The sequence below is a fragment of the Oncorhynchus nerka genome, linkage group LG15, assembly GCF_034236695.1.
Source record: "Oncorhynchus nerka isolate Pitt River linkage group LG15, Oner_Uvic_2.0, whole genome shotgun sequence".
In the NCBI taxonomy this organism is placed as follows: domain Eukaryota; kingdom Metazoa; phylum Chordata; class Actinopteri; order Salmoniformes; family Salmonidae; genus Oncorhynchus; species Oncorhynchus nerka.
In genome coordinates this window covers 91,142,442-91,167,585 of record NC_088410.1, presented here as the reverse complement: position 1 = coordinate 91,167,585, position 25,144 = coordinate 91,142,442, and the positions used below count along the sequence as shown (strand labels likewise).

The 25,144-nt window shown below is 43.1% G+C and overlaps 1 protein-coding gene across 1 annotated transcript; it reads right to left on the bottom strand.

Annotated features, from left to right (window-relative positions):
- Positions 1-3,779: 3,779 nt before the first annotated feature.
- LOC115116126 (adenosine receptor A1-like) lies at positions 3,780-18,192 on the bottom strand. The gene is made up of 3 exons (XM_029644613.2): positions 17,056-18,192; positions 7,861-8,155; positions 3,780-5,692 (listed from the first exon to the last, which is right to left on the bottom strand). Exons 1-3 carry the CDS (start codon positions 17,394-17,396, stop codon positions 5,309-5,311), a joined length of 1,020 nt encoding a protein of 339 aa, XP_029500473.1. The 5' UTR covers positions 17,397-18,192; the 3' UTR covers positions 3,780-5,308.
- Positions 18,193-25,144: the final 6,952 nt, after the last annotated feature.

Sequence of the window (25,144 nt, the reverse complement as noted above, 5' to 3'; positions counted from 1 at the left end):
TTGCTGTTCTGGTTAGTGTTTATTGGCTTATTTCACTGTAGAGCCTCTAGCCCTGCTCATTATGCCTTATCCAACCTTTCAGTTCCACCACCCACACATGCGATGACATCACCTGGTTTCAATTATATTTCTAGAGACAATATCTCTCTCATCATCACTCAATACCTAGGTTTACCTCCACTGTATTCACATCCTACCATACCTTTGTCTGTACATTATACCTTGAAGCTATTTTATCGCCCCCAGATACCTCCTTTTACTCTCTGTTCCAGATGACCAATTCTCATAGCTTTTAGCCGTACCCTTATCCTACTCCTCCTCTGTTTCTCTGCTGATGTAGAGCTGAATCCAGGCCCTGCAGTGCCTAGCTCCACTCCTATTCCCCAGGTGTTCTCTTTTGATGACTTCTGTAACCGTAACAGCCTTGGTTTCATGCATGTTAACATTAGAAGCCTCCTCCCTAAGTTTGTTTTATTCACTGCTTTAGCACACTCTGCCAACCCTGATGTTCTAGCCGTGTCTGAATCCTGGCTTAGGAAGACCACCAAAAATTCGGAAATATTTATCCCTATCTACAACATTTTCAGACAAGATAGAACGGCCAAAGGGGGCGGTGTTGCAATCTACTGCAAAGATAGCCTGCAGAGTTCTGTCCTACTATCCAGGTCTCTACCCAAACAATTTGAACTTCTACTTTTAAAAATACAACTCTCTAAAAAACAAGTCCCTAACCATTGCCACCTGACATAGACCACCCTCTGCCCCCAGATGTGCTCTGGACTCCATATGTGAACTGATTGCCCCCCATCTATCTTCAGAGCTCGTGCTGCTAGGCGACCTAAACTGGAACATGATTAACACCCCAGCAATCCTACAATCTAAGCTTGATGCCCTCAATTTCACACAAATTATCAATGAACCTACCAGGTACCACCCCAAAGCCGTAAACACGGGTACCCTCATAGATATCATCCTAACCAACTTGCCCTCTAAATACACCGCTGATAGTGATCTCATCCCATCAGTAGAGGATGCCTGGTTATTTTTTTTAAATGCCTTCCTCACCATCTTAAATAAGCATGCCCCATTCAGGAAATTTAGAATCAGGAACAGATATAGCCCTTGGTTCTCTCCAGACCTGACTGCCCTTAACCAATAAAAAAAACACCCTATGGCGTTCTACATTAGCATCGAACAGCCCCCGTGATAATCAACTTTTCAGGGAAGCTAGAAACCAATATACACAGGCAGTTAGAAAAGCAAAGGCTAGCTTTTTCAAGCAGAAAAAAAGTTCTGGGACACTGTAAAGTCCATGGAGAAAAGGAACACGTCCTCCCAGCTGCCCACTGCACTGAAGATAGGAAACACTGACACCACCGATAAATCCACTATAATTGAGAATATCAATAAGCATTTTTCTACGGCTGGCTACCCCTACCCCGGTCAACAGCACTGCACCCCCCAAAGCAACTCGCCCAAGCATTTCCCATTTCTCCTTCTCCCAAATCCAGTCAGCTGATGTTCTGAAAGAGCTGCAACATCTGGCCCCTACAAATCAGCCGGGCTAGACAATCAGGAACCTTTCTTTCTAAAATTATCTGCCGAAATTGTTACCACCCCTATTACTAGCCTGTTCAACCTCTCTTTCGTGTCGTCTGAGATTCCCAAAGATTGGAAAGCAGCTGCGGTCATCCCCATCTTCAAAGGGGGGACACCCTTGACCCAAACTGCTACAGACCTATATCTATCCTACCCTGCTTTTCTAAGGTCTTCGAAAGCCAAGTCAACAAACAGATTACCGACCATTTTGAATCCCACCATACCTTCTCCACTATGCAATCTGGTTTCAGAGCTGGTCATGGGTGCCACGCTCAAGGTCCTAAACGATATCTTAACCGCCATCGATAAGAAACAATACTGTGCAGCCGTATTCATTGACCTGGCTAAGGCTTTCGACTCTGTCAATCACCACATTCTCATCGGCAGACTCAATAGCCTTGGTTTCTCAAATTTCCTCGCCTGGTTCACCAACTACTTCTCTGATAGAGTTCAGTGTGTCAAATCGGAGGGCCTGTTGTCCGGACCTCTGGCAGTCTCTATGGGGCTGCCACAGGGTTCAATTGTTGGACCGACTCTCTTCTCTGTATACATCAATGATGTCGCTCTTGCTGCTGGTCTCTGATCCACCTCTACACATACGACACCATTCTGTATACTTTTGGCCCTTCTTTGGACACTGTGTTAACAACCCTCCAGACGAGCTTCAATGCCATACAACTCTCCTTCCGTGGCCTCCAATTGCTCTTAAATACAAGTAAAACTAAATGCATGCTCTTCAACCGATCGCTGCCTGCACCTGCCCGCCTGTCCATCACTACTCTGGATGGCTCTGACTTAGAATATGTGGGTGTCTGGTTAGACTGTAAACTCTCCTTCCAGACTCACATCAAACATCTCCAATCCAAAGTTAAATCTAGAATTGGCTTCCTATTTCGCAACAAACCATTCTTCACTCATGCTGCCAAACATACCCTTGTAAAACTGACCATCCTACCAATCCTCGACTTCGGCGATGTCATTTACAAAATAGCCTCCAATACCCTACTCAACAAATTGGATGCAGTCTATCACAGTGCCATCCATTTTGTCACCAAAGCCCCATATACTACCCACCACTGCGACCTGTACGCTCTCGTTGGCTGGCCCTCGCTTCATACCAAATCCACTGGCTCCAGGTCATCTGCAAGACCCTGCTAGGTAAAGTCCCCCCTTATCTCAGCTCGCTGGTCACCATAGCAGCAGCCACCTGTAGCACACGCTCCAGCAGGTATATCTCTCTGGTCACCCCCAAAACCAATTCTTCCTTTGGCCTTCTTCCTCTTCTTACAGTTCTCTGTGGCCAATGACTGGAACGAACTACAAAAATCTCTGAAACTGCAAACACTTATCTCCCTCACTAGGTTTAATAAGCACCAGCTCTCAGAGCAGCTCACAGATTACTGCACCTGTACATAGCCCATCTATAATTTAGCCCAAACAACTACCTCTTTGCTCCTTTGCACACCATTATTTCTATATCTACTTTGCACATTCTTCCACTGCAAATCTACCATTCCAGTGTTTTACTTGCTATATTGTATTTACTTTGCCACCATGGCCTTTTTGCCTTTACCTCCCTTATCTCACCTCATTTGCTCACATTGTATATAGACTTGTTTATACTGTATTATTAACTGTATGTTTGTTTTACTCCATGTGTAACTCTGTGTCGTTGTACGTGTCAAACCGTTTTATCTTGGTGAAATAGCCTCCCGGGTGGCGCAGTGGTTAAGGGCGCTGTACTGTGCCATCAGAGACTCTGGGTTCGCGCCCAGGCTCTGTCGTAACTGGCCGCGACCGGGAGGTCCGTGGGGCGATGCACAATTGGCCTAGCGTCGTCCGGGTTAGGGAGGGCTTGGCCGGTAGGGATGTCCTTGTCTCATCGCGCACCAGCGACTCCTGTGGCGGGCCGGGCGCAGTGCGTGCTTCCGGGTTGGATGCGCAACACAGCGCGGCTTGGTTGGGTTGTGTATCGGAGGAAGATTGACTTTCAACCTTCGTCTCTCCCGAGCCCATACGGGAGTTGTAGCGATGAGACAAGATAGTAGTTACTAAAACAATTGAATACCGGTAAAAATAAATGAATAAAAATAATGGTGAAATAAATATTAAACGTCACATATTACAATATCTGAAGCGAAATAGAAAAGTGAGTGCAGGCTAGAGAAGAGTTTATTTCCAAAACACTATATATCTGTCTTTTATTGTTTAAATTACTTAGAGTTTTTTTCTCTCACTTTTTTCTCACTAATCATGGTTGAGACAAAAAAATACACTTTTTTTGCAAAATGCTATATATCTGCCTCACTCTCAGAGAAATAAGTGGTACTGATAGGTTTTACACATTCTAATGTAACTAATAACTACATTTTTAATAAAGCACTATACAAATTATACATCATTTTTATAATTCATACAGTAATATGAGATCTGTATGTAAAACATTTACATGAGATATTTTTATTATTTTGCAGATGCTCCAGAGTGATTTACAGTTAGTGCATTCATATTAAGCTAATTAGGCGAGACAACCACATGTCACAGTCAAATATACAGGATACAAACATTCCATTCCAGCTAAACAATGGATATATAGTGTTTTGAAAAAAAACACAATTTAATTCACATCTAAAATCTATGAATTAAACATCTGATGTTACACACACACACACACAAACACACACAGACACATGAAGGTACCCATAAGCAATCATTTCAGATGAAAAAACACAACTGTGAAAAATTGGTGGATATCGCATTTTTGGAAATGAATTCTTAATTTCAAAACAACCCTCTTTTTGTCCTTCTGTCCAGAGCTGTATATGTATATAAAGTAGGCCTATATGGCTCGGCTTCTGACCCACAGTGCCCTGTGGTGCGTAAGGTTATGGAATATAACATTTCAGTAACGGAGGAATGAGCTTTTTCTCTTCCTTATACAGAATGAGAGAGAGATTTAGCTTTGCGATCATGTGAGGTTGTCCGTATAGAAAGGCCATGTGTTTTTAGTTCAGTTCAAAGTTCACAGATGGAGAAGCCCTGCCCTCCAACCATCTGATACTGATACTGTAGTCATAGGATGCATCTAAAGTGGCACCCTAATAGTGCACTACTTTTGACCAGAGACTATGTGGGTCATGTTTAAAAGTAGCGCAGTGTTCATTATGTGCTACTAACGAACACTTAGTGATTGAGTTCAAAAAGTTCCTATCGGTACCTTCTGGAAGCCCTTTGGCCCATATGACATGATTGTTCCCTAAGCCAATAGGAGATGGTTAGTCATTGTTAGTAGTTCCGCCATTCCTTTTCATTCGGAATCCTAATCACCATGGTGACCTGATGACGCCATTGTTCTGTTTAGTTGCATTGTCTTACGTCATGTCAGATAATGTCATATAGGAGTGACGACATTCTGCTGCATTCTAGAATGAAGAGAGATCAGATAACCAATGGTGTCAGAACCTAGTCACCGGTGGATAGTTCAGCCAATCCAGTCCACCTTGTGTGAGGTAACAGTTCAACACTCAGTCTGTAACATTCCTTTCAAGAACGCCCTCACTGTGTGGGGTCAAACTGAGGTTAGGGTCCCTCCCACCACCTCCACATCTTTCTCTAACCAGCAGGCAAATCAACATAGAAACCGTTCTCATGTACATCCGTCTGAACTAATAATCCAGTGTCTTCACATCCCGACCTCTTCATCACCAGATCAGACGTCATCGTCGTCATCATTCGCCCTCAGCCTCCTCTCCACTCCACTCTGGCCCCTCTGACTTCCTCTCTGGGGCAGCTTGCCCACCGGGTCCCTACACAGCACATACTGCTCCCAGATCTTACGGAACGCATTCCGGAATTTCTTGATGCGGAATGCGTAGACGATTGGGTTGACGGCAGAGTTGCCGTGGGTGAGCAGGATGGCGATGTAGATAAGGAATATGGGCTTTTTACAGTCCGGACAGAACAGCGTGATACAGTTGAGGATGTGTAGAGGAAGCCAGCTGATGGCAAACAGGAAGAGGACCAGGGCCAGGGACTTGGCTAGTTTAAGTTCCTTCCCATAGTAACGGCTTGGGTCCGTGTGGCTCGCCGTCACCTGGGATAGGATCGAGAAGAGGAAGGCGATTTAGACTTCAGATTCAGAGGTTGGTCTTTCGGAAAACCTTAGAGCATTATACATTTCTGTAATGCATTCTTACAAGTTAACCAATGTTATCTCTGGTAAAAACGAAGTTATTCTATTCCATTGTATTGTATTCTAAGTGTGTTTCATTTGCACAGCAGTGTGTCCTGGGTGGAGTGAGTTGCCACTTGATTTAAAAACCTGTAATTTCAGCTGACAATCAGCACCTCTGCTCAATAATGTCTGTCTATGCTGTCAGCCCTGAGGGGATAACCTGTTCTGTTACCTTTCTGGTGTGTGCCACAGGACTGCCGATTTCTACATCAAATGTAAACTCCTCCACTTCCTTCCACCTCCCTCTACCTGCCTTCACCTTCCTCCCTCCATCAACTCCCTCTAACTCACTCCACCACCCTCTAATGCCCTTCACCTCCCTCTACCTCCCTCCACCACCCTCTAATGCCCTCCACCTCCCTCTATCTCCCTCTAATGCCCTCCACCTCCCTCTACCTCCCTCCACCACCCTCTAATGCCCTCCACCTCCCTCTACCTCCCTCCACCACCCCCTAATGCCCTCCACCTCCCTCCACCTCCCTCTAATGCCCTTCACCTCCCTCTACCTCCCTCTAATGCCCTCCACCTCCCTCTACCTCCCTCCACCTCCCTCTAATGCCCTCCACCTCCCTCTACCTCCCTCCACCACCCTCTAATGCCCTCCACCTCCCTCTACCTCCCTCCACCACCCTCTAATGCCCTCCACCTCCCTCTCCCTCCCTCCACCTCCCTCTAATGCCCTCCACCTCCCTCTACCTCCCTCCACCACCCTCTAATGCCCTCCACCTCCCTCTACCTCCCTCTAATGCCCTCCACCTCCCTCTACCTCCCTCCACCACCCTCTAATGCCCTCCACCTCCCTCCACCTCCCTCTAATGCCCTCCACCTCCCTCTACCTCCCTCCACCACCCTCTAATGCCCTCCACCTCCCTCCACCTCCCTCTAATGCCCTCCACCTCCCTCTACCTCCCTCTAATGCCCTTCACCTCCCTCCACCTCCCTCTACCTCCCTCCACCTTGCCCTAATGCCCGCCACCTCCCTCTAATGCCCTCCACCTCCCTTTAATGCCCTCCACCTCCCTCTACCTCCCTCCACCTCGCTCTAATGCCCTCCACCTCCTTCTACCTCCCTCCCTCTACCTCGCTCCAAGTCCCTCCACCTCCCTCTAATGCCCTCCACCTCCTTCTACCTCCCTCCCTCTACCTCGCTCCAAGTCCCTCCACCTCCCTCTAATGCCCTCCACCTCCGTCCACCTCCCTCTACCTCCCTCCACCTCCTCTAATCCCTCCACCTCCCTCTAATGCCCTCCACCTCCCCCTCTAATGCCCTCCACCTCCCTCTTGCCCTCCACCTCCCTCCACCTCCCTCTTCCTCCCTCCTCCCTCCACCTCCCCTCCACCTCCTCCACCTCCCTCTACCTCCCTCCACCTCCCTCTACCTCCCTCCACCTCCCTCTAATGCCCTCCACCTCCCTCTAATGCCCTCCACCTCCTTCTACCTCCCTCTTCCTCCCTCCACCTCCCTCTAATGCCCTCCACCTCCTTCTATCTCCCATCACCTCCCTCTACCTCCCTCCACCTCCCTCTACCTCCCTCTACCTCCCTCCACCTCCCTCTATCTCCCTCCACCTCCCTCCACCTCCCTCCCCCTCTACCTCCCTCTACCTCCCTCCACCTCCCTCTACCTCCCCCACCTCCCTCCAAGTCCCTCCACCTCCCTCTAATGCCCTCCACCTCCTTCTACCTCTCTGCTATGCTTATCAAACACACTCAGTTAATTCTGTCCTATTCATCTGACTCTAGTCTAGTCTAGACAAGTGACCTTCATAGTGACCTTCATCCTGGACCCAGGTCTGTTTGTGCTGTCTTTTCAACTCCTTTAGTTAATGCCATGTGACAATGACCCTAGGAGTTGTCAAGATCGAACAAACAGATCTGGGACCAGGCTATGCTCCTTGTCAAGCTGCCAGTGGATCATCTGATTCTATAGCCTGGTTAAACCAGACTGGACGTTGCCATCACCATTGTTTTAACTTAATGAGCGTCATCTTTAACAGGGCTATTTATTGTAGATTGTAGACAGTCACCTTCTTGTTGAGCTGCCGGTGGATCATGTAAAAGATCTCAGCATAGATGAGCAGCATGAGGATGAGGGGCGGCAGCACCCAACCGAAGAAGTTGAAGTAAACCATGTAGTCCATGCTGATGACGGTCTCAAACTGACACGTCACTAAGAGGTCAGGGGTCACCAGGGATCCGTTGTCACGGAGACGCTGCAGGTTGTTCCAGCCCAGCATGGGCGTCAAGCCGACCACGATGGCAACCATCCAACACACCACTACCGCCGTACCCGCGCGCCGTGGAGTCACCACGCGCTTGTAGCTATGGAGACAGGAGACAAAAAATGGGTGAGGTGTTAGTGTATACTGACCGAGCTGTACCTCTTTTAGTTCCCATTACATCATTTTCTTGTTCCCATTTACATGATATTTTAGTTCCCATTTACATGATATTTTAGTTCCCATTTACATGATATTTTAGTTCCCATTTACATGATATTTTAGTTCCCATTTACATGATCTGTGTAGATCTACGTGTAGACCATCTATCTAATGCTGTCTGGTCCAAACGAGTATGCCATTGTTGCCGCCAGTACCATTGAATGCAAGGCAAGCCAAGTACCCTTTGACCTCCCTTGATTAAAAAAAAAGTATACAAATTTGCTAATCAGCATTGAGCTAAACTGAGTGAGCTCATCTGTGAATGGTCCTGGCGCAGCAAAAAAAGTGTAAAGGGAAGCCAGCTTGGATTTTGGCGTCACTCCTATCAAATCACATTAAGATCATACGTTATCGACAGAAACAACTTAAACTGTTGCATCTCCTTGTGTTGTCCTCCGGTGGCTAGCTAGCTAAAATGGACAATTTCCTAAATTAGCCATGGATATGCTTGTGCTTTTTGCATGGATGTGCTTGTGCTTTTTGCATGGATGTGCTTGTGCTTTTTGCATGGATGTGCTTGTGCTTTTTGCATGGATGTGCTTGTGCTTTTGCTTTTTGCATGGATGTGCTTGTGCTTTTTGCATGGATGTGCTTGTGCTTTTTGCATGGATGTGCTTGTGCTACTTGTGCTTTTTGCATGGATGTGCTTGTGCTACTTGTGCTTTTTGCATGGATGTGCTTGTGCTACTTGTGCTTTTTGCATGGATGTGCTTGTGCTACTTGTGCTTTTTGCATGGATGTGCTTGTGCTACTTGTGCTTTTTGATCCACGCCCCGCTGCTGGATATGAGAGTATATCCAACAAGCTCCAAATCTTGGCTGACTGACTAATGTTCCGAGAAAATAATCACTGCCATTGGCTTGTGTCCACCGTGTTCTGCAATCCATGGTACAGTATGTCGGTACCTCACTAGACTGTCTACAACTCCGTCAAACTTCTGAATTACATCCAAGTTTATGATTCAAATCTGGGATTCTTTCCTCCTTTTGAAGGTCATCGCTGAGTCACGATACAAGAGGAATGAACTGATGTGCTCTGCTCACACACCAGAGCAGAGGAAGCATTGCTGTTAGACATATATATCTTTGGTTAGTGTGAGTTTGCTGAAGGAGTTGCTTCTCTGAGGTGTGAAAGTACAACACACACCCTCAGACAACAAGTAAATAATCTCAAGACAAACCTACATATACCCACACATCTTTAACACACACTCACAGAAACACATACTCCTTTGCTGTCTCTTTGCCAACCCTACTGACTCTCTCTACACATTCTCTCCCCTTCCAATCTCATTCCCTCTCTCTGTCTCTGTCTCTTTCTCTCTCACACATTCTCTCTCTCTCTCTCTCTCTCTCTCTCTCTGTCTCTTTCTCTCTCACACATTCTCTCTCTCTCTCTGTCTGTCTCTTTCTCTCCCACACATTCTCTCTCAATTTTCAATTCAATTTCAATTCAAGGGCTTTATTGGCATGGGAAACATGTGTTAACATTGCCAAAGCAAGTGAGGTAGACAACATACAAAGTGAATATATAAAGTGAAAAACAACAAAAATTAACAGTAAACATTACACATACAGAAGTTTCAAAACAGTAAAGACATTACAAATGTCATATTATATATATATATATACAATGTACAAATAGTTAAAGGACACAAGATAAAATGAATAAGCATAAATATGGGTTGTATTTACAATGGTGTTTGTTCTTCACTGGTTGCCCTTTTCTCGTGGCAACAGGTCACAAATCTTGCTGCTGTGATGGCACACTGTGGAATTTCACCCAAAAGATATGGGAGTTTTTCAAAATTGGATTTGTTTTCGAATTCTTTGTGGATCTGTGTAATCTGGGGGAAATATGTCTCTCTAATATGGTCATACATTGGGCAGGAGGTTAGGAAGTGCAGCTCAGTTTCCACCTCATTTTGTGGGCAGTGAGCACATAGCCTGTCTTCTCTTGAGAGCCATGTCTGCCTACGGCGGCCTTTCTCAATAGCAAGGCTATGCTCACTGAGTCTGTACATAGTCAAAGCTTTCCTTAATTTTGGGTCAGTCACAGTGGTCAGGTATTCTGCCGCTGTGTACTCTCTGTGTAGGGCCAAATAGCATTTTAGTTTCCTCTGTTTTTTTGTTAATTCTTTCCAATGTGTTAAGTAATTATCTTTTTGTTTTCTCATGATTTGGTTGGGTCTAATTGTGCTGTTGTCCTGGGGCTCTGTAGGGTGTGTTTGTGTTTGTGAACAGAGCCCCAGGACCAGCTTGCTTAGGGGACTCTTCTCCAGGTTCATCTCTCTGTAGGTGATGGCTTTGTTATGGAAGGTTTGTGAATCGCTTCCTTTTAGGTGGTTGTAGAATTTAACGGCTCTTTTCTGGATTTTGATAATTAGTGGGTATCGGCCTAATTCTGCTCTGCATGCATTATTTGGTGTTTTACGTTGTACACGGAGGATATTTTTGCAGAATTCTGCGTGCAGTCTCAATTTGGTGTTTGTCCCATTTTGTGAAGTCTCTCTCTCTCTCTCTCTCTCTCTCTCACACACACACACATTCTCTCTCACTCCCTCTCTCTCTCTCTCTCACAGACACACACACACACACATTCTCTCTCGCTCCCTCTCTCTCGCTCTCTCTCTCACACACACAGACACACATTCTCTCTCACACACTCTCTCCTCTCCCTCTCTCTCTCTTTCACACATTTGCTCTCTCTCTCACACATTCTCCCTCTCTCTCACGTACTCTCCCTCCCTCTCGCTTTTTCTTTCTCTCTCTCTCTCACTCACACACACACACACACACACACACACACACAGTGGGTGGTGTGATGCATCCACTTCTGAGGATAAATGGTCTCTCACAGGAAGCTGGAAGGAGAAACCACTGAGTAATCTGCCACAGGGCTGCTAGGATATAAAACACTCGCTGCCACTCAATGTCACACACACACAGGCGCAAACATAGACACATACGCAAGCGCATACACATACAGTATGTGCGTATTCACACGCACACACACACCAGTCTCATAATGTCACTGAGGACACACACACACACACACATTCACAGACCATCAATCTCCTAAGAAGCAGTCGGTCAATGAGTGCTTAGGCTATCTTCCTTAAGTGTGTATAAATGATCCAGTAGACGTTGCTTCTGGAATAGCTCTTCAATAATTCCTTTCATTGATCTGTACGTTTAATGTTTCCCTGTGCATTCATATGCAGGGAAATGTTTCTGGCAACCTTTGTTGACTAAATGGTCCCTTTCACTATCAACTCCTCTAATAAATGAGGAGTGGCCCAAATGGCACCCTATTCCCCATTATAATTGACTACTTTTGACCAGGACCCATAAGGAATAGGATGTCATTTGGGATGCATCCTATGTTAAATTCAGAGTCCCGGGCAATGTGGCAGCCTGAGACATGACATGTTCAGATCAGCCAAACAACCACAATAATCACATTGATCAATTATTCGTTCAATGGCAAATGAACTGTAGCTTCCTTTTACAGACATGCTTTGCAAATCATCTTTTTTGTTGTTGTTGTAAAGGATCTCAAATGCAGCCAGGTTATTGGTGATGTTATAAAAGATCATCTATACTGACTATATACCAATATACTGATGTACTTGCCTGATCTATAATGCATCCCACTCAGCACAAACGTCTGTTCAACGTCTAGTTTTGATTTACATTTGGTTGAGTTGTCAACTAACGTGAATTCAACGTGAAATCAACAACACATGTCACCATGTCATTGGATTTCGGTTAAGATGTATATGAAATGCCCTTACGTTGATTACTTTTTTCAAATCCAATAATTTCCCCACATTGATTCAACATTCACAGATTTTTTGGTTTGAAATGACGTGCAAACAACGTTGATTTAACTATTTTTTTTGCCCCGTGGGGATGAATGGGTAACTTATACCAATGTTTCTGGCACGAGGCAGTTCGTTAAGTATTCTCGAGTGAACAAGAATGCCAGTGTGTGTGGTATGTTTTTTCTATATCATATCTCTATAATATCTTTATCATTTCTCTATCATATCTTTATCATATCTCTATCATATCTATCATATCTTTATCATATCTCTATCATATCTTTATCATTTCTCTATCATATCTTTATCATATCTCTATCATATCTATCATATCTTTATCATTTCTCTATCATATCTATCATATCTTTATCATATCTCTATCATATCTATCATATCTTTATCATATCTCTATCATATCTATCATATCTCTATCATTTCTCTATCATATCTATCATATCTATCATATCTATCATATCTTTATCATATCTCTATCATATCTATCATATCTATCATATCTCTATCATATCTATCATTTCTCTATCATATCTATCATATCTCTATCATATCTTTATCATATCTCTATCATATCTTTATCATATCTCTATCATATCTTTATCATATCTCTATCATATCTATCATATCTTTATCATTTCTCTATCATATCTATCATATCTCTATCATATCTCTATTCTATCTCAATCATATCGCTATCATATCTATCATATCTATCATATCTTTATCATATCTCTATCATATCTTTATCATATCTTTATCATATCTTTATCATATTTCTATCATATTTCTATCATATCTTTATCATTTCTCTATCATATCTATCATATCTTTATCATTTCTCTATCATATCTATCATATCTCTATCATATCTTTATCATTTCTCTATCATATCTATCATATCTCTATCATTTCTCTATCATATCTCTATCATATCTTTATCATTTCTCTATCATATCTATCATATCTCTATCATATCTTTATAATTTCTCTATCATATCTATCATATCTCTATCATATCTTTATCATTTCTCTATCATATCTATCATATCTCTATCATTTCTCTATCATTTCTATATCATATCTTTATCATTTCTCTATCATATCTATCATATCTTTATCATTTCTCTATCATATCTATCATATCTTTCATATCTCTATCATTTCTCTATCATATCTATCATATCTCTATCTCTATCATATCTATCATATCTTTATCATTTCTCTATCATATCTATCATATCTTTATCATTTCTCTATCATATCTATCATATCTCTATCATATCTATCATATCTCTATCATATCTTTATCATTTCTCTATCATATCTCTATCATATCTCTATCATATCTCTATTCTATCTCAATCATATCGCTATCATATATCGCTATCATATCTCTATCATATATATATCATATCGCTATCATATCTATAATTTCTCTATCATTTACCTATCATATCTATCATTTCTCTATCATTTCTCGATCATATCTCTATCATATCTCTAAACCTCTCATATTTCTCCAAACACATTGATTAAGATTTACAAGATGTGTAAATCTATATTTTCTGTGTATTTTCTTTCCTACTGGTTATTTCCTACTGCTACTGTCTGAGATGAATGCTCAGTGCTCTGTAAAAATGTAGCTTGTCAAAACAATCTTATGTTGATTGCAGCGTCTGATTTATTGCTCGTTCAAGTGAGCAAGACATTCCATTTAATCTCCCCCCGAACCTGGAAAACCAACTAAGAAAATAACTTCTCCCCAAATTCTCCTCTATTGAATCTTCCTCAATATTCAGTCAAACTCAAATCAAATTATCTTGGCCAGGTCGCAGTTGTAAATGAGAACTTGTTCTCAACTTGCCTACCTGGTTAAATAAAGGTGAAATAAAAAACCTTCTTAAACCTATCAAACTAAGCCACTGAGGCCATTGAGTTCTGGACATTCTGACTTGCTAACACCTACATGTAGCCTAAGAGATAAATAAAAATGGAACGTGTCGTGATAATTGAATGAATTTCTTATTTTGTCTGACTGTTACTTCTACACATGTAAGCTATTGGACATGTGTGAGCAACCTGGACTCGGGTAGAAGTAACAATAGTACATGTACATCCGGGACACTCCAATTAGTATGATATGTTTGGTACAGGATTGTATTCAGACCCCTTGACTTTTTCCACATTTTGTTACGTTACAGCCTTATTCTAACATTGATTCAATCGTTTTTTTCCCCTCATCAATCTACACACAATACCCCATAATGACATCACAATACCCCATAATGACATCACAATACCCCATAATGACATCACACTACCCCATAATGACATCCCAATACCCCATAATGACATGACATGCAAATTTATTAAAGACAAAAAACTGAAATAATACATCTACATAAGTATTCAGACCCTTTATTCAGTACTTTGTTGAAGCACCTTTGGCAGCGATTACAGCCTCGAGTCTTCTTGGGTATGACGCTACAAGCTTGGCACATCTGTATTTGGGGTGTTTCTCCCATTCTTCTCTGTAGATCCGCTCAAGGGGGCGGCAGGGTAGCCTAGTGGTTAGAGCGTTGGACTAGTAACCGGAAGGTTGCAAGTTCAAACCCCCGAGCTGACAAGGTACAAATCTGTCATTCTGCCCCTGAACAGGCAGTTAACCCACTGTTCCCAGGCCGTCATTGAAAATAAGAATGTGTTCTTAACTGACTTGCCTGGTTAAATAAAATTTTAAAAAAATCAGCTCAAGCTCTGTCAGGTTGGATGGGGAGCGTCGTTGCACAGCTATTTTCAGATCTCCCCAGAGATGTTAAATCGGGTTCAAGGCTGGGCCACTCAAGGACATTCAGAGACTTGTCCCGAAGCCACTCCTGCATTGTCTTGGTTGTGTGCTGTTGGAAGGTGAACCTTCGCCCCAGTCTGAGCTCCCTGGAGCAGGTTTTCATCAAGGATCTCTCTGTACTTTGCTCTGTTCATCTTCGCTTCGATCCTGACTAATCTCCCAGTCCCTGAAAAACATCTTCACAGCATGATGCTGCCACCACCATGCTTCACCAAAGGGATGGTGACACATTTCCTCCTGATGTGACACTTGGCATTCAGGCCAAAGAGTTCAATCTTGAGTTCATCAGACAAGATAATCTTGTTTCTCATGGTCTGAAAGTCTTTAGGTGCCTTTTGGAAAACTCCAAGCAGGCTGTCATGTGCCTTTTACTGAGCAATGGTCCATCTCTACCATAAAGGCCTAATTGGTGGAGTGATGCAGAGATGGTTGTCCTTCTGGAAGGTTCTTCCATCTCCACAGACGAACTCTGGAGCTCTGCCAGAGTGACCATCACGTTCTTGGTCAGCTCGCTGGCCTTTCTCTCCTGATTGGTCAGTTTGGTTGGGTGGCGAGCTCTAGAAAGAGACTTGGTGGTTCCAAACATCTTCCATTTTAGAATGATGTAGGCCACTGTGTTCTTGGGGACCTTAAATGCTGCAGACATTTTTGGTACCATTCCCCAGATCTGTGCCTCAACACAATCCTGTCTCAGAGCTCTTCTTGACAATTCCTTCGACCTCATGGCTTGGATTTTTGCTCTGACATGCACTGTCAACTGTGGGACCTTATACAGAACAGGTGTGTGCCTTTCCAAATCATGTCTAATCAATTGAATTTACCACAGGTGGACTCCAATCAAGTTGTATACAAACATCTCAAGGATGATCACTGAAAACAGGATGGACCTGAGCACAATTTCGAGTCTGATAGCAAAGAGTCTAAATACTTATTTCTAAAAACAGTTTTCGCTTTGTCATTATGGGTTATTGTGATGTCATTATGGGGTATTGTGATGTCATTATGGTGTATTGTGATGTCATTATGGGGTATTGTGTGTAGATTGATGAGAAAAACATTTATGTAATCCATTTAAGAATAAGGCTGTAATGTAACAAAATGTGGAAAAAGGGAAGGGGTCTGAAAACTTTCCGAATGAACTGTATATATTTATTTGTGGATTATCCATTTCTTATGATGTTTTACGAATTAATATTATATTTTACAAATTTTAAAAACTATGATATGTTACGATTTCCAATTTATTGTGGCTAACGTTAGCTAGGTGGCTAGCGCTAGGCTATGGTTTAAGGTTATGGTTAAGGTTTGGATTAGGAGTTAGGATAAAGTGTTAAGGTTAGGGGAACGGTTAGCTAACATGCAAAATAGCTCAAAAGTAGTAAGTAGTTGCAAAGTTGCTAATTAGGAAAAATGCTAAAGTTTCCCGTGATGAGATTTGAACACGCAACCTTCAGGTTGCTAGACGTTCACGTTATATGCTTCCCCATTCACCCCAACTAACCACCCATAAGTAACCTTTTGTATTGTGTAGCCATACCAAACTTAACATACAGTATAATACTAATTTGAGTGTCCTGTATTTACGTTTACTATGTTGCGCCTAGTCTATGACTAGGTGGTCAACACATGGTAAGGTTTTAACTCTCATTAGGAGAGCATACCTCAAAACTGGTGTGGAATTCAACGGCTATGAAATTCCCTCAAAAGCAAATAGATCAGGTATGCTACACACATCTCACCTTGACTATGATGAACATGGACTTGACCTCAACTGAGACTGGCTATGTATTGAACATAACAATGTCTGTATGGTCTGTCTGTGGGTGAAGTATCTCTGTGTTAGTATCTCTTTCAGAGAGCTGACTGTGCCTGTCTGGCAAAACTGTCAATAGGATGTATTGTTTAAGCTATAATAAATAGCCTATTCAGGAAATCACGGCAACAAAATAACAAAATAGCTCAGATGCCATTGCCAACAAACAAACGAGACAGATGTTAAACCCGGTGACCTTGGAAAACGAAAGCTTTCAAACAGAGACAAAAAGAAAAGCACAATATAAAGGCTATCCCTTTTCTTTCTCTCATTTTTTACCTCATGGGTATTTTGACTCTCAGGTAACGGTCGATAGCGATGGCCAGCAGGGCGAGGATGGAACTCTGCGTGAGCACCAGCACGGTGCATGCGACCAGCAGGCAGCTGTAGAAGTGCGTTTTGAGCCCGATGCTGATGGTGATGGCCAACGGGATGACCAAAGCCCCCACCGCAATATCCGCCAAAGCCAGAGACACTATGAAACAGAAGGTGGTGTCCCGCAGAGAACGGTTTATCCGTACCGCCCAGACCACCATCACGTTCCCGATCACAGAGGACACGGCGATAATCACCTCCATCCCGATGTAGAGGGCTTGGGCAGGCGGCAGACCAGACGGCATCCTGTCGGTAGCCTGGCGGCCCGGTTGTCTGGTTCTGTTAGTACTTTAGAAAGCCAGGATGGAGAAGTTCTAGTATTCCTTTATGGAATTCGGGGAGCCACTGGAACTCTTGTTTACGCATGGCGTTCTGTCTTATTCGATCCGTCCTAGGAGGATATTGCCCTAGATATCATTGCACTAAGGTTGTGCAGTCCTTTTGGAGACTGCTTTACTGAGCATAATATGGACTTTGTTTTGGACACATCATGCGTCCTGTGGTGTCAGTGAAAGTCGGTTACCTTGGTGAACCACTCCCTAAAAATTAGGAAGAACACTTTGTCCAGTAAAAGTGTGATTGAGTCAAACTGGCGCCGGAGGTCCTTGTCCACAGTTTCCCAATTCAGCTCGCATCACCACTAGTCGTCATCATTAGTCAGAGTAGAAAGTTGAAAAATAAAATATCTGAGGCTGGTGTCATCAACGGTTAAAGCTGTCAGGGAATGAAAATAATAACCGTAACGCATTGCCCGAACTATTAATCATCTTAAAAATGACCCATTCTCCTCTCATTCAATTGTGATTTTCAGCTTCTTTTCACATGCAAGCTTTCGCGTAAAATCCAGTCTTCTTTGCCAAAACGTTTGTTTGGTAGAATGGTTTTCAAAATAGGAAAATAATGAAATGAACCGAACTGTCCCGAACTCATTGACGGTGCGCTCAGCTCCAATACAATCGGCTATCTGGTTATTAGCAGCGAGTGTATTCTCTGCTCCGCTCTCTCTGAATACTACTTTATGTGAAGTCACATGCGCCGGCGGACCTCTGTGCTCACCAATCCGAATGGACAAAAGAGGGGGGTGGGTGTTGGTGCCGCTTGGTGCCGGCCATCTAGAGAGATGGAGAAAATATTAAATTCGATCATGGCCTAGCATATGGTTTATTTACTGGATGCCCTTGCAATTCATATTGTCAATGTCATGGTAGTGTATAAGACCATTTGGTGGGATTGAGAAATGCTCCTTATTTTTATGCTAGAAGGCTACAAGAGGCGAAATATAATGACACACAATGTTAATAAAGAATACATAATAAAGGACATTGTCATTAGTTCCCCATACTCTTCGATGTTGCGTACTGTTACAGTATGTCTCATGGGTTTCATAACCACATCTGTCTTTATAGAGGACTTGGTTGTATAGCAACAAAACCAGCAACAAAACCTACGCATGCGCAACTATGGGGCAAGACAGACCGGGTTGGTTTAGATTGTTGACAGTATGTAATCTATATTTTATCTCCAAAATTGATTGAAAACATAAATACATTTACACAATGAGCACTTGTTGTCTATCAAATACATTGTTGCAGTTGTTGGTTATAGCATACATTTTTTTTTTTACATATTAGCATTCATTAGAAATCAACCAAAACACCCCAAAACAAGATATAGTATCAAGAACAAGATATAACTACATTAAACAAGTCACTCCAAAATTGATTGAAAACATAAATACATTTACACAATGAGCACTTGTTGTCTATCAAATACATTGTTGCAGTTGTTGGTTATAGCATACATTTTTTTTTTTACATATTAGCATTCATTAGAAATCAACCAAAACACCCCAAAACAAGATATAGTATCAAGAACAAGATTTAACTACATTAAACAAGTCACTTACCATTCCCTACATGGCAGTTTCTTGTCATTGTTGGTAGCTACCTGGCCATCCAGAATCATAACAACTCATGGACTTCTGCCCCTTTAAAGTGTGTGCATGGTTTTCGTGACTTTAACCCATCTACACTACATGAATTAAAGTATGTGGACACCTGCTCCATCTACACTACATGAATTAAAGTATGTGGACACCTGCTCCATCTACACTACATGAATTAAAGTATGTGGACACCTGCTCCATCTACACTACATGAATTAAAGTATGTGGACACCTGCTCCATCTACACTACATGAATTAAAGTATGTGGACACCTGCTCCATCTACACTACATTAATTAAAGTATGTGGACACCTGCTCCATCTACACTACATTAATTAAAGTATGTGGACACCTGCTCCCTCTACACTACATGAATTAAAGTATGTGGACACCTGCTCCATCTACACTACATCAATTAAAGTATGTGGACACCTGCTCCACCTACACTACATGAATTAAAGTATGTGGACACCTGCTCGTCGAACATCTCATTCCAAAACACAATGGGCCTTAATTTGGAGTTCGTCCCCCCTTTGCTGCTATAACAGCCTCCACTCTTCTGGGAAGGCTTTCCACTAGATTTTGGAACATTGCTGCTATAACAGCCTCCACTCTTCTGGGAAGGATTTCCACTAGATGTTGGGACATTGCAGCTATAACAGCCTCCACTCTTCTGGGAAGGCTTTACACTAGATGTTGGGACATTGCAGCTATAACAGCCTCCACTCTTCTGGGAAGGCTTTCCACTAGATTTTGGAACATTGCTGCTATAACAGCCTCCACTCTTCTGGGAAGGGTTTACACTAGATGTTGGGACATTGCAGCTATAACAGCCTCCACTCTTCTGGGAAGGCTTTCCACTAGATGTTGGGACATTGCAGCTATAACAGCCTCCACTCTTCTGGGAAGGCTTTCCACTAGATGTTGGAACATTGCTGCTATAACAGCCTCCACTCTTCTGGGAAGGCTTTCCACTAGATGTTGGGACATTGCAGCTATAACAGCCTCCACTCTTCTGGGAAGGCTTTCCACTAGATTTTGGAACATTGCTGCTATAACAGCCTCCACTCTTCTGGGAAGGCTTTCCACTAGATTTTGGAACATTGCTGCTATAACAGCCTCCACTCTTCTGGGAAGGCTTTACACTAGATGTTGGGACATTGCAGCTATAACAGCCTCCACTCTTCTGGGAAGGCTTTCCACTAGATGTTGGGACATTGCAGCTATAACAGCCTCCACTCTTCTGGGAAGGCTTTCCACTAGATTTTGGAACATTGCTGCTATAACAGCCTCCACTCTTCTGGGAAGGCTTTATACTAGATGTTGGGACATTGCAGCTATAACAGCCTCCACTCGTATGGGAAGGCTTTCCACTAGATGTTGGGACATTGCAGCTATAACAGCCTCCACTCTTCTGGGAAGGCTTTCCACTAGATGTTGGAACATTGCTGCTATAACAGCCTCCACTCTTCTGGGAAGGCTTTCCACTAGATGTTGGAACATTGCTGCTATAACAGCCTCCACTCTTCTGGGAAGGCTCTCCACTAGATGTTGGAAGATTGCAGCGGGGACATGCTAGTGTGCTCAGGCACTGATGTTGGGCGATTAGGCCTGACTCGCAGTCGGCGTTCCAATTCATCCCAAAGGTGTTCGATGGAGTTGAGGTCAGGGCTCTGTGCAGGCATGTCAAGTTCTTCCACACAGATCTCGACAAACCATTTCTGTATGGACCTCGCTTTGTGCACGGGGGCATTGTCATGCTGAAACAGGAAAGGGCCTTTCCCAAACTGTTGCCACAAAGTTGGAAGCACATAATAATCTAGAATGACATGCTGTAGCATTAACATTTCCCTTCACCAAACCATGAAAACATCCCCAGACCATTATTCCTCCATCGAACTTCACAGTTGGCACTATGCATTGGGCCAGGTAGCATTCTCCTCGCATCCGCCAAACCCAGATTTGTCCATCGGACTGCCAGATGGTGAAGCGTGATTCATCACTCCAGTGAACGTGTTTCCACTGCTCCAAATTCCGATGGCGGCAAGCTTCACACCACTCCAGCTGACGCTTGGTATTGCTTATTATTATTTTTTGTCCAATTGGTAGTTACAGTCTTGTCCCATCGACGCAACTCCCATACGGATCGGGAGAGGTGAAAGTCGAGAGCCGTGCGTCCTCCGAAATACAACCCAGCCAAACCGCACAGCTTCTTGACAATGTGTTGGAGGAAACACTGTACACCTGGCGATCGATCTCTAGTGGCACAGCTAGCACTGTGGTGCAGTGTCTTAAACCACTCGGGAGGTGCCGCTTATGGTGATCTTAGGCTTGTGTGCGGCTGCTCGTCCATGAAAACCCATTTCATGAAACTCCCGTGGCAGCTCTAGCAGGGCAGAAATTTGACAAACTGACTTGTTGGAAAGGTGGCATCCAATGATGGCACCACGTTAAAAGTCACTGAGCTCTTCAGTAAGGCCATTCTATTGCCAATGTTTGTCTATGGAGATTGCATGGCTGTGTGCTCGATTTTATACACCTGTCAGAAACGGGTGTGGTTGAAATAGCCAGAATCCATAAATTTGAAGAGGTGTCCACATACTATTGGGTATATATAGTGTATAACAATTCAATATTGATGAGACAGGAGATAGGAATTAGTTCCACCATTTATATCAAACGTGCTCATCTCAACAAATATTACCCATGAAGCTTTGCGTATACAACTACGGTATGTATGGAGGTGCAAATGGTACAACCCTAATACAATTCCTCCCCTCCTACATGAACCGTCGGGAGAGTCGGATCTACAAGTCCAAGCGTCTAGGTGCCCGCCTATCACTTGTAGGATAACGGTGGTCAACCAGACTCTCAATAACAATGTCTTTAGACTGTGGCATTGACACAGATGTAGGCATATGGGTAGCCTGTGTCACAATCTTGTCATGTACTGTGTGTGCGACTGAGTGACTTTTGTGAGAACCTGACTGTGAGCCGCTAGGTGATGACTGCTGGGTCAGGGTGTCAACCAGTAACAGTTCTGGACCACTACCCATTTGTGGTTCTGTCGGTGTTGCTTTACTCAACAGTGATCTGTGTGCCTTTTCCAGGTGACGTACTCTGTAGTCTGGGCAGTGTAGCACACAGGACCAGTCTGAGCAATGACTGTAGCAGGAACCCACTTTGGTCTGTTGAGGTACTTCCTAGCTAAGACAGTTTCTCCAGGTTTGAATGCTCTGTTCTTTGCTCTGTTTTAATTTTATTTAACCTTTATTTAACTAGGCAAGTCAGTTAAGAATACATTCTTATTTACCACGATGGCCAGTTGACAACGTTTGTGTCAAGGCTCAGGAGAAAACCCAGATGCAGACAGTTTCGAAGTAACAAAAGTTTATTACAAAAACAAGGGGGCAGGCAAATGACAGGTCAAGGGCAGGCAGAAGTCAGTAGTCCCGAGCAGTCAGGAAAAAACAGGAACTAAAAACAGACAGGAGCACGGGAAAAAACGCTGCTAGGCTTGATGAAACAAAACGAACTGGCAACAGACAAACAGAGAACACAGGTATAAGTACACTGGGGATAATGGAGAAGATGGGCGACACCTGGAAACAGATCCCCGGGTGTGACAGTTTGACTTCACTCTCCTCTTGACGTCTTAATGTGTTGTACGCCATTGAGCTGCCGTCCGTTGTCGCTAATGAGTTGGAGGGGCGGTCAAAAATATCGAAACACGTTTCCAAGCTTCTCAATGGTCTTCTCTGCAGTAGTAGACCTCATCATGGCAACCTCTGGCCACTTGCTATGAGCATCCATGACCTAGAGAAAAACATTGCCTTTTGAAAGGACCTGCAAAGTGTATGTGTATGCGTTGCCACGCTTCCTCCAGCCAATCCCACAGATAAAGAGGAGCAAGTTGAGGTACGTTGTGAACATTTCCTCTCAATGCTTCCATCCAATCCAGGCCACCAGAAGTAGATTTGCATGATTTCCTTCATGAGAACCATTCCACAATGACCTCAGTGTAGTGGTTGCAACACTGGTTTCCTCAGCGAAGGCGGAATGATAACTCTCTCTCCTCCCCCACAGCAGACAACTGGACTGTACTGACAGCTCAGTTTTCCTCAAAAGGTAAGGTTTCAATTCCGGAGCATCTCCTATGGCTTTACCTTTCAGGATGATGTCTTATCACTTCATATAATTCCCGGGTCGTTTCTGGTGTTTCTCCACACTTATGCTGAAGTGACTGGTGCATTACAAGTAGAAGATGTCCACTTGGAGTGACTCTGGCTTGACCACAGGTAGTGGTAACCTTGAAAGGCCATATTGCATTGCAGTTCAGTTCTGATTTGATGTCGAAGGTGTGTGGAAGTAACGTATTACAAATTCTCTCGTTACTGTAATTGAGTAGCTTTTCAGAGTACTTGTCCCTTTTCCGAGTACTTGTCCCTTTTCAGAGTACTTGTCCCTTTTCAGAGTACTTGTCCTTTTCAGAGTACTTGTCCCTTTTCAGAGTACTTGTCCCTTTTCAGAGTACTTGTCCCTTTTCAGAGTACTTGTCCCTTTTCAGAGTACTTGTCCCTTTTTTGAGTATTTTTCAGTCTGTAATTTTACTTTTACTTAAGTATGTTTTGAATGAAGTGTTGTACTTTGCTACCTTTTTAAAATCACCCATTACAAAGTCAAATTGTTTAGGCTGTCCATAACTGCACATCGTTGCTTAGTCAGTAACCAATCCAATCAAATATCACACATCGCGCCAATACAGGTCAATCAAATCAAGCTGTGAATACAAACAAATGATAATGGTCGGAAGATTTCAAAAAGGCAAAAATAACTTAGTTTGAGACATTTGAGACGTCTCGCAAAGGGGGAAAAAGTTTTTTTTATCAAAGCAGTGTGTGAAAACAATGAAGATGGAGATGGCTGTGACCAGCATAGGAGAGGCAATGCAACCAGGATGGTGGAGGTGGCATCTTACACAAACTCTGCCTCGAACATGAGGAAACATTGTAGAGGGAAGGTAACTAGCTAGCTATGAATGATCAAAAATGTCACAATGGATGGCTTTAGCAGCTAGTATAGCTGTCTATCTAATAGTGTAACTTACATACTGTGGAGTTATCCTAGTTGTCTAGCATGTTAACGTCAGCACGCTACCCTTGCAGCTAAGTTAGCTAGTTAGCTACATGGCTAACCACCATCTAATGATGGTAGCAGTTATGGCTAGCATGTCAATGTCACTATGTGTGGTGGTAGCTAGCTAGCTAGCCATGTAAGTTATCTGGGCTAGCTAACAACATTAGGCTAACGTCAGCAAGTGAGCTAGCTAGCTAATGTTAGCTTGCTTGGTCATGACATAAAGTATTTAGGGAGACCTAGGATTTTTAGCTATGTAATGTACCTTGTCTGCGTAAATTAGGATAACGTTAATCTAAAAGCCAGAGACTCAATAAGTTAAACTATGCATATACAGTGCCTTGCGAAAGTATTCGGCCCCCTTGAACTTTGCGACCTTTTGCCACATTTCAGGCTTCAAACATAAATATATAAAACTGTATTTTTCTGTGAAGAATCAACAACAAGTGGGACACAATCATGAAGTGGAACGACATTTATTGGATATTTCAAACTTTTTTAACAAATCAAAAACTGAAAAATTGGGCGTGCAAAATTATTCAGGCCCTTTACTTTCAGTGCAGCAAAGTCTCTCCAGAAGTTCAGTGAGGATCTCTGAATGATCCAATGTTGACCTAAATGACTAATGATGATAAATACAATCCACCTGTGTGTAATCAAGTCTCCGTATAAATGCACATGCACTGTGATAGTCTCAGAGGTCCGTTAAAAGCGCAGAGAGCATCATGAAGAACAAGGAACACACCAGGCAGGTCCAAGATACTGTTGTGAAGAAGTTTAAAGCCGGATTTGGATACAAAAAGATTTCCCAAGCTTTAAACATCCAAAGGAGCACTGTGCAAGCAATAATATTGAAATGGAAGGAGTATCAGACCACTGCAAATCTACCAAGACCTGGCCGTCCCTCTAAAC

Excerpts from the sequence above, each read along its gene's own strand:
- LOC115116126 (XM_029644613.2), bottom strand. The coding sequence starts at position 17,396 with ATGCCGTCTGGTCTGCCGCCTGCCCAAGCCCTCTACATCGGGATGGAG. Across the intron at positions 8,156-17,055 it reads AGAGTCAAAATACCCATGAG|CTACAAGCGCGTGGTGACTC; the intron begins GTAAAAAATGAG and ends CTGTCTCCATAG. Across the intron at positions 5,693-7,860 it reads ACCGGCAGCTCAACAAGAAG|GTGACGGCGAGCCACACGGA; the intron begins GTGACTGTCTAC and ends ATCCTATCCCAG.